At 41.6% G+C, this 16,072-nt stretch overlaps 1 protein-coding gene across 16 annotated transcripts in view; it reads left to right on the top strand.

Moving 5' to 3' along the window:
- KCNMA1 (potassium calcium-activated channel subfamily M alpha 1) overlaps positions 1–16,072 on the top strand; it is a 340,822-nt gene that overhangs the window by 228,244 nt on the left and 96,506 nt on the right. For 8 of the 16 annotated variants that reach the window (XM_075257904.1, XM_075257905.1, XM_075257903.1 and 5 more), the window contains exon 19: positions 14,174–14,341. The exons of the other annotated variants lie outside the window; for them this stretch is intronic. In XM_075257904.1, the coding sequence (XP_075114005.1) occupies positions 14,174–14,341 (168 nt within the window). The remainder of the gene's footprint in view (positions 1–14,173; positions 14,342–16,072) is intronic. 16 annotated transcript variants of the gene reach the window in all.

The following is a 16,072-nucleotide window of genomic DNA, read 5'->3' as shown; positions in this document are numbered from 1 at the left end:
CCATGTAAAAAAGTTCTTTTGTGACCGAAGTAGTATACACATGAACGCATATCTCCCAACTCTTAGATTGCAGAGAGAAGAAAATTTGCTAAAATAATGCCATGATGATAAGCCATGCCTAGAACTCTGCCCATGCACTTTTTGGCTCCATTCAGTTTCCACTCTCTGCATTTGAGTATATGGCCCCACAAGTTATAATATTCCCCTTTTGGCCCCTAAACAGCATAACGTTCCTCTTGTGGCGCTTACATATTATAAAAGCCCTAAATATTACAATGTAGCCTGTGTATCTGCCCTCCTTGTGGGCCCGAAACATTACAATGCTCCCTCCGTATTCCCCACGCACAGTATAATATCCCCCTTGTGGCCCTCGACAAATTATATTGTCCACTGCTATTGGTCCCCGCTCATTATAATACTTGCTTCGCACTGTTCCCCCGGTGTCCACTCCAGTCTCTGTGGCTTGGAGCAGCAGACATAAGTGTCCAAGATGCATTCACCCGCTACCGGGGCTGTATGGTAAAGCTGACAGCTCTGTGCTTCACAACCCAATTCTGTCTACTTCCAAAGGATGAACAGACACATTGATTAAATATTAATAGTATGTATTATCAATGAAATTCAATTTTAACATAATTACAGTATATTACACAGTTATGTATAATATATATTTTTATAGAAAGTTTTATTTTATTTTGTTATATGTGTGCAGAAACAAGGCACAGCATCAGGAAAAGGTCTGCAAGACCTTGCAATCTATTGCCATGTTTTCTGATAGGTCCTTCTTTAATTCAGAGACCCCCTTGTTGCGGAAGCGCAGCTCTTTTTGTTGCAGATTTTGCTGCTTTTTGTTAAGCCAAAGCAAGGAGTAGATTGAGCAGAAGGTAGAAGTATAAGTGTTTCCTATATATTTGTCATTCCTTATGTAGCCAGGCTTGGCCAAAAAAAATGCAGCAAAATCTGCAACAAGAAGAGCTGCGTCTCTGCAACATGGGGCCTCAGCCTAAAGTGGTTTTCCAAGCTAAATCATTAAAGGGATTCTATCCTTAAAATTGTATTTTTTCTGCCTACTGTGTTGGAATAGCTTTAAGAAAGTCTATTCTTCTCTTACCTTTAGATGTCTTCTCCGGGCCGCTGTTTGGTAGCAATCCCGATTTTCGTCAGTATGCAAATAAGTTCTCTCACAGCACTGGGGGAGGTGCCCAGCGGAAAACAGCACTGGGGGGGTGTCCCCAATGCTGCAAGAGAAATTTCCTGTCTTCATCTTCTTCTGGAACAGCCTCTCTTTGCGTCTTCTTCCGGAGCTGGGTTCAAACTTGTAGGCCTTGGTCCTCGGCAAAGCCAACTGCGCATGCCTGCCAGCCACAAGAAAATGGCTGCTTACACTTACTGTGTAAATGGCCACTTTCTTGTGGCCGGCAGGCATGCGAGGTTTGAAGCCAGCGCCGGAAGAAGATGTGAAGAGAGGCCATTCCAGATGAAGATGGAGGCGGCGCTCAATAGTTCTCTCACAGCATTGGGGACGCCCCCAGTGCTGTTTGAGTGCTGGGGCCTGCCCCCAGTGCTGTGAGAGGATTCATTTGCATACCGACGAAAACCAGGATTTCTACTGAACGGCGGCCTGGAGAAGACATCTAAAGGTAGGAGAAGAATAGCCTTTCTTAAGACTATTCTGACGTGATAGGCAGAAGCAATACAATTTTAATGATAGAATCCCTTTAATGACCTGTCCTTAGCATGGGTCATCCATTAAAGATCGGCATGGGTCCAACACCTGAATTCATGGCTGATCAACTGTTTGAAGAGACAGCAGCCTCTACATCTGTATAGCGACTGTGCTTGGTATTACAGCTCAGCTTACTCACTTGATTGTGATGACACATGGACTGTGACGTTTCAAACAATTGATTTGCAGGGATTTTGGATGTTGGGCCTTGTCTAATGGAGACCTATGCTAAGGACAGGCCCGGTAAAGCACCCTTTAAGTAAATGTAACAATATAACAATACTGGAACATTTTACTAAGAACTCAGCCTTGTGTTCTTCTTTGTTATTCCTACTGGATCTATATAAAGAAAGGTACACTATCCACCTTGTAACTAGAACGGACTTTGTATACACTGATTGGACAATGTCACTATATGCAGGAATATGCCCCATGGATACAGATAATGGTAACGCCCAGTTGTCTTTTTACTTATACATTTCCATGAGGAACAAAAGAGACACATAAAAAAACTTTGGGGGGAGCGTCTAGCTCTAATATCCCAGGGAAACATGTAAAAACTGCTATAACCTTGCCGAGGATACTTTGTTGCTTTGACATTCTTTAAGTGTTTTAGAGGATACCTTGTCTTAGTCTGTGAGGGAATGTAAAGGGAGAAACAAGTCAATGTACATGCTAATAATAACAATAATAATAATAATGTCTTCTTTTCTCTCTCTGTCCACGTATCCCTACACTATTCACTTCATTTGCTGCCTTGGATAAATCTCTTATTAGTTATGTATTGTGAGTACATACAGAGTTTTCTGTAGTGGGTCGGTGACTCACGTTAACCGATTCTCTGCTGTAGGGTTGTATCAGGCCCTTACAACCGCAGGGATGGGTTATAGTATGTGTTACATCACCAAGGTCCTGTGCATGAACCTCCACATCCAATTGTGTAATGTGATTGTGTAGAAAATACAGCAGTTTACAACAGAATTATAGAATGCGTTTTTTTTATTGCGTAAAATACAGTATATGCTGGACTATAGGGTGGGGGGCATGTAGTCAACGGCACATAGGTGTAGTAATCGAATTCATCGAATGGAGTTCAATCACTTTGTATCAAATGAAAGGCTATTGATTTCTTTTGATCAGTATGTTTACTGAACTGAATGTATCGTATTGGCTAAAAAAACTATTTTATATTGAAAAACTTAGGGTCCATTCACATGGAGGTTTTTGGCGCTGAGTTTGACACTGAATCCACGTGGAAAAAACACCTCCCCTTAGAGTTCTATCAGTTCCTCTCGCTTTATTTCTCCACTGGCGGAATTTTTGCGCTAGTGGGAAAAAAAAGCTTCCTTCAGGCGGATTCCGCCTGCAAAAACCAACGCAGTCAATGGGAGGCGGAAAATCCATGTTGCAGATTTGGGCACCGATTTGGCAAAAACTAGGTCCGGAGAGAAAAAAAGTAAAAACTATAAAAGCTTAAAAAAACACTCCAACTGCTACAAAAACCATTTCCAGGGGGCAACATGGTGGCTCAGTGGTTAGCACCGCAGTCTTGCAGCGCTAGAGTCCTGGGTTCGAATCCTGCCAGGAACAATATCTGCAAGGAGTTTGTATGTTCTCCCCGTGTTTGCATGGATTTCCTCACATTTTACAAAGACATACTGATAGGACAAAAAAAAAAATGCACATTGTGATTGTTATATGGAGCTCACAATCTACATTAAAAAAGCTATTTCCTAATTCCTGAAGCAGATTTTTTCCTTGCCAAAATCCTCTCCAAAAAACTCAGTGTGAATTTACCCTTTAGGGTAAGTTCACACGGCAATTTTTGGTCTGGAACGGCTGCCTCAGGTTCCGGTCCAAAAGCCAGATAGCCGCGACTGAAAGCCTTTGCACTGCACCAGTATCCAGCCGCGCACTCCAATGAATGGGCCTAGTCCGGAGGAGGGAGTGACTTCAGGCCTAATCATGAGGCAACCCGGCCTGAAGAATGAGCATCTCACTTCTTTTTTCAGGGAGCCGGAACAAACGGCTCCCAGAAAAAACTCCTGAGCGGCTCCCATTGATTTCAATGGGAGCCATTATTTTGGTCAGGATTTTGAGGCGGACACGGCCAAAAAACTTTGTGTGAACTTACCCTTAGATTGTCTTTTGCAATTTGAATGTTCTACATAGCAAGCTGCAGAATGCCAGTCTGTGACGACTCCATCAGATAAGTTCTCTCCTGTCTTCAAGACATTCAAGGAGTCTTCTGACAGATTGGCATTCTCCAGCTTGCTATGTAACAGTCAAAGTGCTTTAATAAAACAACTACAAAAATGCCTTTTAGCCCACAATACATGCAGTTCAATGGTAACATTTCATCCATAGCCTTGGAGTGAGGTTTTTTTTTTTCCCCATTAGACATATCTTCAGTTATTTCCATGTAAAAGGGCTCTTGAAAAAGATTGCAAAGTCTTAAGTACAACCTCCTCATAATGGCCTTCTATGACATCGTTAAATAGTTAAAGGGATGTCTTTTACTTGGGAGTTCCCTATCTATGCAGAACTCTTAAAGGCAATGTCCCTGGACTTAATTGTGTATTGATTTTAAGCTAGAAAGATGTATTAGGTTATCTTCTATTTGTCCCATTAAGTATTCATATTGTAAAAGATAGTTGAGCTTAATAAAGTGAAATATCGGGTAGGATTGTAAGAAGTCCAAAAATAGGGTCAAAATAGAATAAGTGAACAGTCCCATGCATTGACCTTATTAATCTGTATGATGCAGTCGGTGTCATTGTTGGTTGTCAAGAGGACTGGTCACCTCTTGCTAAGTTCTGGAATTGCATCTTTCCGTTTAACTCTGTGTACTATGTACTATGTACATACTCTTGTACTATGACTTTGTTATGTCTCCTAGAAATTTCCAAATAAATTGACAAATGGATATTATAATCCCCCTTGTCAAGGGGTTGCGTCTCTATACAGTCTGACACGGTCAGCTCTTGGTCAGTGTGTGGTGGCATTTACACATGGGAGGCTTTTTAACCCATTGATTTCAATGTATTACGCGCGTTAAATGGAACCCATTGAAGTCAATGGGATTCTGTTTTGCAGCGCTTATTCTTACGTGAATTATCGTGCCAGAATCAGCGCCGCGTGAATGGCCCCTTAAAGCATGGAGGAATACCCAACTGATAACACCCAGTTGTCAATTTTTTTCTGAATTTTCTAGAAGGATCAGCACGAGATAGAGTTCTTGGAAAAGATGCTCCAGTTGTTCTTAATTGGAGAATACAAGTATTTTTAAAAAGTGAAGTGTCAGGACTACAGGCCGTCTTTCCCACCTATTCTTTCGACACAATACAATTTACTATTTAGTGGATCAGCTATAGTGATATATATAGTAGTCTGGTTACTAAAGATGCTATTTCCAATAACCAGGGTTATACAGGTTGTCAAGAAGAATGTCTGAGATTACTAAGGTGCTTCATCTTAAAGGGATTCTATCATTAAAATCACATTTTTTCTCCATGACACGTGTCTTCTCCGCACCACCGTTTGGTAGCATTCCCGGTTTTCATCTGTATGCAAATGAGTTCTCTTGCAGCACTGGGGGCGTCCCCAATGCTGCAAGAGAACTCTCCAGTGACGGCTCTATCTTCTTCTGGAACGCCCTCTCCCTGTGTCCTCTTCCATCCTGAGTTTCAATCTTCTACACTTTGGGCAGAGCAGACTGCACATGCCCGCGGCCACAAAAAAAAAAATGACTGCTTACACAGTAAGCTGTGTAAGCAGCCATTTTCTTGTGGCTTGTGGGCATGCACAGTCTGCTCTGCCTGAGGTCTGAAGCCTAGAAGATTGAAACCCAGGACAGAAGAAGATACAGGGAGAGGGTGTTCCAGAAGAAGATGGAGGCGGCGCTGGAGATTTCTCTTGCAGCACTGGGGAGGCCCCCAGCGCTACCAAACAGCGGTGCAGAGAAGACATCTAGAGGTAGGAGAAGAATAGCCTTTCTTAAGGCTATTCCTACGTGTGACCGAGAAAAAATATGTTTTTAATGGTAGAATCCCTTTACGCATACATTGTCACCAATTAAGTCATAAAAGAAAGAAGTAGACTGGGCTGACTATTTTTTCTTTTCTTCTTTGTGCGGTAAGCATAGTTTTAAGTATTTTATAGTATACAATATAATCTTCTAGGATGAACATAAAAAACTTGGCATCCCTTAAAATTTATCTTAGCCCATAAGTAATGCAAGTCAGGTGCGATAGTCTGGGCATGTCCTGCTGGTTTAAAGGTTGTGCTTTGTGTAGATGGACATGGCCGAGTCCCCTTGTTCCATGTTACCGGCACATTCCTTTACCAGTTGCACTGCTGTATTTTTGTAGTCAAAAACAAAGCTGTTTTGTGAAGAATCCCTTGTTTTCGTGTCTCTCCGTGTATTTCTGTATCTTTTGAACTTGTGATCTATGTGTTGTATTATGACGTACTGTCCTATTCCATTACTGACCTATATATGTTCTGTCTCTATATGTAAATGCGGTGTTGTTGTGTTTGTACCATTTGTTTGTGACTTACGATGGTTACTTTGCAGAAGTAGAAGTACAGTGAGATGCAGTTCAAAAGAAAATTAGTTATAAATCAATGTATATACAGCTATGTTTTCTTGTCTATTAATTGAATGGTACAGACACGCTAGATTGGTCTCTGTCCTTATTCATCCCCTAAAAGTAACCGAGCTCTTGCAACATCTACATACAGTGTTGGCCAAAAGTATTGGCACCCCTGCAATTCTGCCAGATAATACTCTTGTTCTTCCAGAAAATGATTGCAAGCACAAACTCTTTGGTATTAATATCTTCATTTATTTTGCTTGCAATGAAAAAACACAAAAGAGAATGAAAAAAAGTCAAATCATTGATCATTTTACACAAAACTCCAAAAATGGTCCGGACAAAAGTATTGGCCCCCTCAGCCTAATACTTGGTAGCACAACCTTTAGACACAATAACTGCGAACAACCGCTTCTGGTAACCATCAATGAGTTTCTTACAAGGCTCTGCTGGAATTTTAGACCATTCTTCTTTGGCAAACTGCTCCAGGTCCCTGAGATGTGAAGGAGGCCTTCTCCAAACTGCCATCAAGAGATCTCTCCCCCGCAGATGTTCTATGGGATTCAGGTCTGGACTCATTGCTGCCACTTTACAAGTCTCCAGTGCTTTCTCTCAAACCATTTTCTAGTGCTGACCTGAAGTGTGTTTTGGGTCATTGTCCTGCTGGAAGACCCCTGACCTCTGATGGAGACCCAGCTTTCTCACACTGGGCCCTATATTATGCTGCACAATGTGTTGGTAGTCTTCAGACTTCATAATGCCATGCACACGGTCAAGCAGTCCAGTGCCAGAGGCAGCAAAGCAACCCCAAAACATCAGGGAACCTCCGCCATGTTTGACTGTAGGGACCGTGTTCTTTTCTTTGAAGGCCTCTTTTTTTTTCCTGTAAACTCTATGTTGATGCCTTTTCCCAAAAAGCTCTACTTTTGTCTCATCTGACCAGAGAACATTCTTCCAAAACGTTTTTGGCTTTCTCAGGTAAGTTTTGGCAAATTCCAGCCTGACTTTTTTATGTCTCTGGGTAAGAAGTGGGGTCTTCCTGGGTCTCCTACCATACAGTCCCTTTTCATTCAGACGCTGACGGATAGTATGGGGTGACACTGTTGTACCCTCGGACTGCAGGGCAGCTTGTACTTGTTCGGATGTTAGTCGAGGTTCTTTATCCACCATCCGCACAATCTTGCGTTGAAATCTCTCGTCAATTTTTCTTTTCCGTCCACATCTAGGGAGGTTAGTCACAGTGCCATGGGCTTTAAACTTCTTGATGACACTGCGCACGGTAGACACAGGAACATTCAGGTCTTTGGAGATGGACTTGTAGCCTTGAGATTGCTCATGCTTCCTCACAATTTTGCTTCTCAAGTCCTCAGACAGTTCTTTGGACTTCTTTCTTTTCTCCATGCTCAATGTGGTACACACAAGGACACAGGACAGAGGTTGAGTCAACTTTAATCCATTTCAACTGGCTGCAAGTGTGATTTAGTTATTGCCACCACCTGTTAGGTGCCTCAGGTAAGTAACAGGTGCTGTTAATTACACTAATTAGAGAAGCATCACATGATTTTTCAAACAGTGCCAATACTTGTGTCCACCCCCTTTTTTATGTTTGGTGTAGAATTATATCCAATTTGACTTTTTGACAATTCTTTTTGTGATTTTCCATTGAAGATAAATTAAATGAAGATAATAATACCAAAGAATTTGTGATTGCAATCATTTTCTGGAAGAAAATGAGTATTACCTGACAGGATTGCAGGGGTGCCAATACTTTTGGCCAACACTGTATATCTAACATTTATCCTGGCCGGTGATTGACTACATTTTTGTCTCTTGAGGTAGCCAGACCTATTGTAAGTGTTGTCCTAAATCACATTTATTGCCTACAAACAATTGATGAATAGATATTTTGCTTTATGCATCACCTTTCTAGCAAATCATTAATGCAAAAAAGTTCACAATTTCAGTTTTGGGCCGGGAAAATTAAGCAGTACAAAATGTTTCAGACAATATATTTTTAGAAAGAGGATTTTTAATCAACTCCAGTTCTTTGCATCATTTAATGGGCACCCTTTCAGTGCAGATGGAATTGTTCTTGTGCCCTCACTGTTCCTGAGCAATCACTTCAATTACAGTCCTATGAAAAAGTTTGGGCACCCCTATTAATCTTAATCATTTTTAGTTCTAAATATTTTGGTGTTTGCAACAGCCATTTCAGTTTGATATATCTAATAACTGATGGACACAGTAATATTTCAGGATTGAAATGAGGTTTATTGTACTAACAGAAAATGCGCAATATGCATTAAACCAAAATTTGACCGGTGCAAAAGTATGGGCACCTCAACAGAAAAGTGACATTAATATTTAGTACATCCTCCTTTTGCAAAGATAACAGCCTCTAGTCGCTTCCTGTAGCTTTTAATCAGTTCCTGGATCCTGGATGAAGGTATTTTGGACCATTTCTTTCTACAAAACAATTCAAGTTCAGTTAAGTTTGATGGTCGCTGAACATGGACAGCCTGCTCTCAAATGATCTGAAAACAAAGATTGTTCAACATAGTTGTTCAGGGGAAGGATACAAAACGTTGTCTCAGAGATTTAACCTGTCAGTTTCCACTGTGAGGAACATGGGAAGGAAATGGAAGACCACAGGGACAGTTCTTGTTAAGCCCAGAAGTGGCAGGCCAAGAAAAATATCAGAAAGGCAGAGAAGAAGAATGGTGAGAACAGTCAAGGACAATCCACAGACCACCTCCAAAGAGCTGCAGCATCATCTTGCTGCAGATGGTGTCACTGTGCATCGGTAACAATACAGCGCACTTTGCACAAATAGAAGCTGTATGGGAGAGTGATGAGAAAGAAGCCGTTTCTGCACGTACGCCACAAATAGAGTTGCCTGAGGTATGAAAAAGCACATTTGGACAAGGCAGCTTCATTTTGGAATCAAAGATTGAGTTGTTTGGTTATAAAAAAAAGGCGTTATGCATGGCGTCCAAAAAGAAACAGCATTCCAAGAAAAACACTTACTACCCACTATAAAATTTGGTGGAGGTTCCATCATGCTTTGGGGCTGTGTGGCCAATGCCGGCATCGGGAATCTTGTTAAAGTTGAGGGTCGCATGGATTCCACTCAGTATCAGCAGATTCTTGAGAATATTGTTCAAGAATCAGTGACGAAGTTGAAGTTACGCCGGGGATGGATATTTCAGCAAGACAATGATCCAAAACACCGCTCCAAATCAACTCAGGCATTCATGCAGAGGAACAATTACAATGTTCTGGAATGGCCATCCCAGTCCCCAGACCTGAATATCATTGAACATCTGTGGGATGATTTGAAGCGGGCTGTCCATGCTCGGCGACCATCTAACTTAACTGAACTTGAATTGTTTGTCCAAAATACCTTTATCCAGGATCCAGGAACTGATTAAAAGCTACAGGAAGCAACTAGAGGCTGTTATCTTTGCAAAAGGAGGATCTACTAAATATTAATGTCACTTTTCTGTTGAGGTGCCCATACTTTTGCACCGGTCAAATTTTGGTTTAATGCATATTGCACATTTTCTGTTAGTACAATAAACCTCATTTCAATCCTGAAATATTACTGTGTCTATCAGTTATTAGGTATATCAAACTGAAATGGCTGTTGCAAATACCAAAATATTTAGAACTAAAAATGATTAAGATTAATAGGGGTGCCCAAACTTTTTCATAGGACTGTAGATGTCAATTAGGCTTTACTACAGTATTAAGTGGGTGGCCTCAAGCAGGAGTAGGCAAGGGGGAGGGATTCTGCTGTCTGCTCTAAGTCACTCCCCCTTGACTGTTCCTGGTAGAGAGCACTGACTGCATGGCCACCAGCATTGTTTGTGGGTCAAAATGGGACATGGTAGAGCATAAAAAATAAGACCCTCCCCCCCCTGATTCGCAGTCAATGGGACTTCAGTGGGGGTGTTTTTTTTTTTTTTTTATAAGGAATTGGTACAAAAAATGTGGTGTTATTACAATCCAGTTTCCGATCATTTTCCAGCCGATCCCGATCCAAATTCCGATCCTAATGCAAGTCAATGGGATTTTTTAATGATCGAAAATTGAATTTTAAAAACGATCCTATTCACTACACAGCATGGAGTCCAAAAATTGAAGGCTACTTAGTCCCCCCTGCTGTCCGGTTACCTGCACAGATCCGCTGCCACTCCCCGGAGCTCCCAGCCATTGTTCTCTGTCTTCTCCTCTGTCATTCACACGCTGGCAGAGCACCGTACGTGCCCCCGCCTCCCTAGGCTAGTGTTAAAGAGGCTGGGAGAAGGCGGGGCTTCTTGTGGCTTTGGAGAGTGTGGGCGGGTACAGGGCGGGGAACAGCAGCCGTTCTGTGCAGGTAAGGTTGAGCGATCGGGATCGGAATTCCGTTCCCGATTGTTTTTAGGCAGGATCGGAACCCGATTGCGATCATGAAATTTACTCGATCGCTGGTCGGGATCTGATCTTTTCCGATCCCGATTGCTCAACCCTAGCCCATGGTAATCCGTACGCTGTCTGTTTTGTGCACGGACTATATATACAATGTAGTTCTCATTCATTGCTAGTAAAGTACATTACAAGTATTGTTTTGTCAGGGTATACATTAACTGAATAGTCTCTATAGTCTCTATTAGTTGCTATAACCCTAGCTGCAGTCCTATGTAAGATTCATTCAGATCTGCTGGGTTTCACAGATTTGGAGGGTGACTCTAGTTATTTTCCATTATTAGAGACACATATTATTCTAACTAGTATGCAGGACCATGGAAAGCATAATATCTCCCACTATATGAATGTTTTTCCATAAGACAAATGATTTGTACTGCGGATGTTTTTTGTGTACGGCCATCTTTAGAAGTTTTAATTTCTAGTTTCAATTTTTTCTTTTCTAAATTAATGGAAAAATCAATCTTTGAAGTCACTCTGAAGGGTTCCTGCCCCTTTAACATAAGACGTCTCTTCCATGAGGTCCACCTGTACTTGCCTCCACAGGGCTGCCGTACAGGAGTCTACACACGGCTCCATTCTGTATACTGTCTAGTAAAAACTGGACGATAGACAATCACAGATCATTGCTGATACCAGTTCTTATTGATAAATGTAAAGTGGTATTTCAATTTTAGCCATTTATGGCCTATATACAGGCTATGCCATAAATGTCTGATATGTATGGTCCCTCCTCTGGCACCCACACCTATGTCTCCTGACATTCATCCCAATGGCCGAGCAACCATTGGGTTACTGATGACAAAGGTGTCATGCATGTGCCCTGGCCTCTACATTCACTTCTATGAGTATCGACACTTTGTGTCTCCCTTATAAGTAAATGGAGACAGCTATGACATGTACTGCCACGTCTCTTCTTCCTCTAGTATTTACCTGAATATAGTGGATAGAAGCCACCTCTCCAGGTTGCATTGGGTCAGGGAACCTAATACTGGAGAGAATTGTGTGTCCCATATCCTAGATTTTGACTAGGGTTGAGCGATCGGGATCGGAAAAGATCGGATTCCAATCGGCAATTGAGTAATTTCCACGTTCGTGTTCGGAATTCCGATCCCAATCTTTTCTGGCAGGATCGAGGTCAGAGGTTATCTCAAGATCGGTTCAACCCTATTCATGTCTATATCATTAATAGGGTTGAGCGATCGGGAAAGATCGGATCCTGATTGGCAATTGAGCAAATTTCACGATCACGATTAGGATCGGCTGGAAAATGATCGGAAATCGGATTTTAAAATCGATCCTGAAATCTCAAGATCGGCTCAACCCTAATCTTGACCTATCATACATTAAAGGCATATCGGCAGGATAAGCCATAAATGTCTAATCTTGGAATACCCCTGTAAGTAATAAAGCAAAGCAGCTGCAGGGAAATATCATTCCCCACAGTTGTCTAGCACTACCGGCAGAATGAAGTCATCACTTGTAGCAATTTGTTTCCTTTTTATGAATCTAATGTATTCTTCATACCAAGACGCTTGACTTTCTATTGTAGCCATTGAGTGCTTAGCTGATACCTGATGTCTCCTCTGCCCTTTCCACCCTGTTCCTCATTATCTGCACCATTTTATTCTTACAATCTATAGAAGCTCCACTTAATCTTTTCTTACATCTACTAGGAACGACTAGTGAAGTCTTATTTTTTAGCATTTTCATCTGACAATCTCAATAGCTATAAGGAAAACCCGAACCTTACAGCCAGAGGCATTTCTGGGGCCAGCAGTGACCACACGACATCTATGTTCCTGGTGTCTTACCTGCTGCTTTTTTCTTTTGTGTCTCTTATCTGTTTTGTTGTTCCGTGGTCTTTACGTTTTGTTATTCTGTGATCTCTGTGTTTGTTGGAGACCTATGTGTACGTTGCTATCTCTTAACCAGTTTAGTGAACCCAATGTTCAATGACGTCTTGCCCCAGAACGATATATGTGGTTCTGATGTGCCTCTAGCACTGTTCTCTTTGTCACGTTGCCAGCTGAATGTGTGTGCCTCTCATCATTGGGTTGAGTGCTATGTCTTTCTTTGTCCTGCTTCTTTCTATGCGGGTGGGTGTCGAAATTGAGAGATAGAATTGTTGCAATGACAATTCTGTTGCAATTGTTTGGTCATGTTGTTGAGCTTTTTTCGTTCAGTGAACACATTGCAGAAAAGTCTTTCCAGACTTTCACGGTATGTTCTACAAAGTGTTGCTCATTCAATTATCCTCTACTAAACTTCAATTGTATTTCCTCGGGTATCTTGTAATTGGCTCGTACAAGTGCTGCTGGGTGTTCAAGTGGTCATATTCAGCTGCAACCTAGCTAAAACCAGTGCAATGCAAAATTGATATAGGTAATATTTTGCGGAGATATATCTAGTACTCAAAGTAAATTTCTTTTGTCTGAATTTTTGTACTTTTTTGGAAATTTGAGTAAATTTTCTAATGCAACACTGATCACGTACCGTGCAAAGTCCTGGAAGCCTTAACCTGTACAATGGTCTCCCATTGTACAGATGCCAGATACTCTTCATTCGTCTGCTTAGTTATTGCTCTTTGTAGATGCATGTTGTTGCATGACTACGCTTTTCGTTGAAGTCGTGAGGTTTGCTCTACCACATCGGTGTGTGTTGGCATTCCAGTGCTCGCTATAAACACCAATTCAAGTCATTTTAGCATTTAGCGACAGTCTCATTACTACATCAGGCCAAGTTCTCTGCAGGCCTCTTGGAAATGCCAGCCACAAGACAGATTTGCTTTGACCAACACTGAAGTGAATGATTCCGTTTCATCTTTTTTTGATGTGATGGAAGCTCACGGTGTACGATCACGTTCCATGAATTATTTTCTGTTTGGGTTGTGTGGTTTTAAGTAAATGCCCCCCCCCATCTCCTTTGTTCTTCTTCCAATGTTGTAATGGAGATTAATGAACTGTATATCTATTTACAAACAGAAAAATTACTGCATTGCTATTTCCAGTTTCCATTGAAGATCTATCTTTTAGGCACTGATAAAAATATCGATTCATTCTGTCACACTTAAGGTGCCAAAGCTTCCTTGCAGCCCCGGTGGCCAGCCTTTCGAAGACTAGTTCTGCTCGTATCCTCTAACAACTGCTTATCTTACATATTCCATTGTGTCCAATTTTGCCTTGAGAGCCCTGCCCTTTGCATACAATTCCCTTTGTCACGAATGGATAGAATCTCCTGCCGATCATAACTGCATTGAGCTGCATCTTGTGTCCAATTATATATACATGACTATCTATATATATATAAGTGTCTCTATTTCTGTACCCTACATTAATCTACCACTCTTCCTCTCCTCTCCCTTTCATTATAACCATGATTTTAGCAAAGATGTCCATCCGCAAGAGGCTGATGCAGGCATGTTGTTTGGGGTGCTCTGAGATAGACTGCTCTTGCATGTCAGGCACTATACGTAGTAACATGGGAACCCTTGAACGAGCCTTCCCACTTTCTCCTGTCTCTGTTAATGATTTCTCCACCAATTTTCGTGGCTGTAAGTTTTAACCATGCTGTTCCATGTATTGTGCTCTATGTGTGTACTCGTGTATGCGTGTTCCCTGTAACGCCGCCCATGTCTTGTGTCGTGGTTTGTGTTCGTGTGGCTTTACTAAAGATCTGATGTCTTTCCTTGCTGAACAACTAAATGCTCTTTTCTTGCAGACAGTCAGTTGGTGCATTAACGTTTAGCTAGGGCTTCAGGATTTCAGAAAACCAAAAATGTGTTTCTTGATTTTGCAGTTTGATAAATGTAAACTCTTTAGACATGATCATGGGATGATCCTGTGAATGGTCAGGTAATGTACAGTCACACATCGCTCGTGTATGGATCCAAGTATCTTGCATTGGTCACAGAGAGAAATTTACAGTAATCCTATATAATAACCATTGTGTAATACATGCAAGGCGGCTCTCCCCTTAGCTTGGGTTCATTTGCATCCTATTACCCTATACGTTCATGCACCATAACATAGTATTTGGTACAGATTGTCCTGATGATACATAATCAATAAGTGGTTCCATACGTGTACGCCAATGCATTCAACTCTTTACTTGAATTTAAGTGGTAAGGGAACTAAGCAGTGTCAATAACGTACGGTATATACAGATATAGCGGGGTTCACCCCAACTTCTGCAATTAGTTAAACAACTTCAGAGTGATATCTTATCTTAAAACCAATGAAAAGTCATCATACAACGATTTTCCAATGACTTTTCATTGATATTTGTTGTCTTCTTTGGGTTTAAGGGGTATCCCCACGTCGCATACTCACCAGTCTTCACTGCTGTAAAATCTTCTTTCTTCCTGGTTTCTTTAGTCATTTGGTGGGCGGGGTTTCATATGTAACCTGTCGTTTAGCCCCGCCCCCAAATTAGCACGTAGCTCCGCCCACCACATAGCGTGATCCTATGGGGCGGCTGAAGGGCCCGTGATGTCATCAAAGGTCCTCAAACAACACTATATGCACAATATTGGACTATGAAGTACAGGCAGGAGCAACTCCATTCTGTGTTACATACAGAGACTGCCTGTCTCTGCCATAATGAACACAATTGTATTAGCTAGCCTGATAACTGGGAGAACAGAAGACGAGTTCAGAAATGAAAGCAGCTCCTCTCCCCTATCTGAGAGCAGGGAGCTAGGTCACGTGGTGCAGACACAGGAATAGCTAGATACACAGGCTGGCTCCCTGCACTTAGCCCCTCCTCCCTCCCCCCTGAGAGCAGCAGATACATCACTTGACTTTTGAGCAGATAAGTCAAGGGCTGTGTCAACAATGAATTGAATAAAGTAAGATAGTGGAGAAACAAAGAAGTTTTGCTGAAGCAATGTATTTAGGAAAAGTCTTACATCCACATTAACAAGCAGTATAGATAGGATCCTTGTGATGGGACAACCCCTTTAACTTTGCTACATTTATATGTCTACAAACTGCCCAGAATCCCACTGACTTTCAATTTCTTTGAAGAACAACTGGAAGAACATTTTATGCTTCAACAAACTTAGACCCTAATACACGGAGTTTCCGCACGATATAAACAAAGAATAGAGACAAACTAGAAAGGTGAAAGAGTAGAAAGAACAGAAAAAATAAGAAAGGGGAACACAGGGAAATAAGTACAGGAGATAGGAAGGGGGAAGGAGTCTCCAGTAGGTAATCCATGCAGACAAGTTAGGCTAACTCCATGTGACTGTCCAACGCAGATCTGTCATGAAATGCCGGAC

The sequence above is a fragment of the Leptodactylus fuscus genome, chromosome 10, assembly GCF_031893055.1.
Source record: "Leptodactylus fuscus isolate aLepFus1 chromosome 10, aLepFus1.hap2, whole genome shotgun sequence".
In the NCBI taxonomy this organism is placed as follows: Eukaryota; Metazoa; Chordata; class Amphibia; order Anura; family Leptodactylidae; genus Leptodactylus; species Leptodactylus fuscus.
Note: the sequence above shows the minus strand (reverse complement) of the source record. Positions and strands in the feature narration are given on the sequence as shown.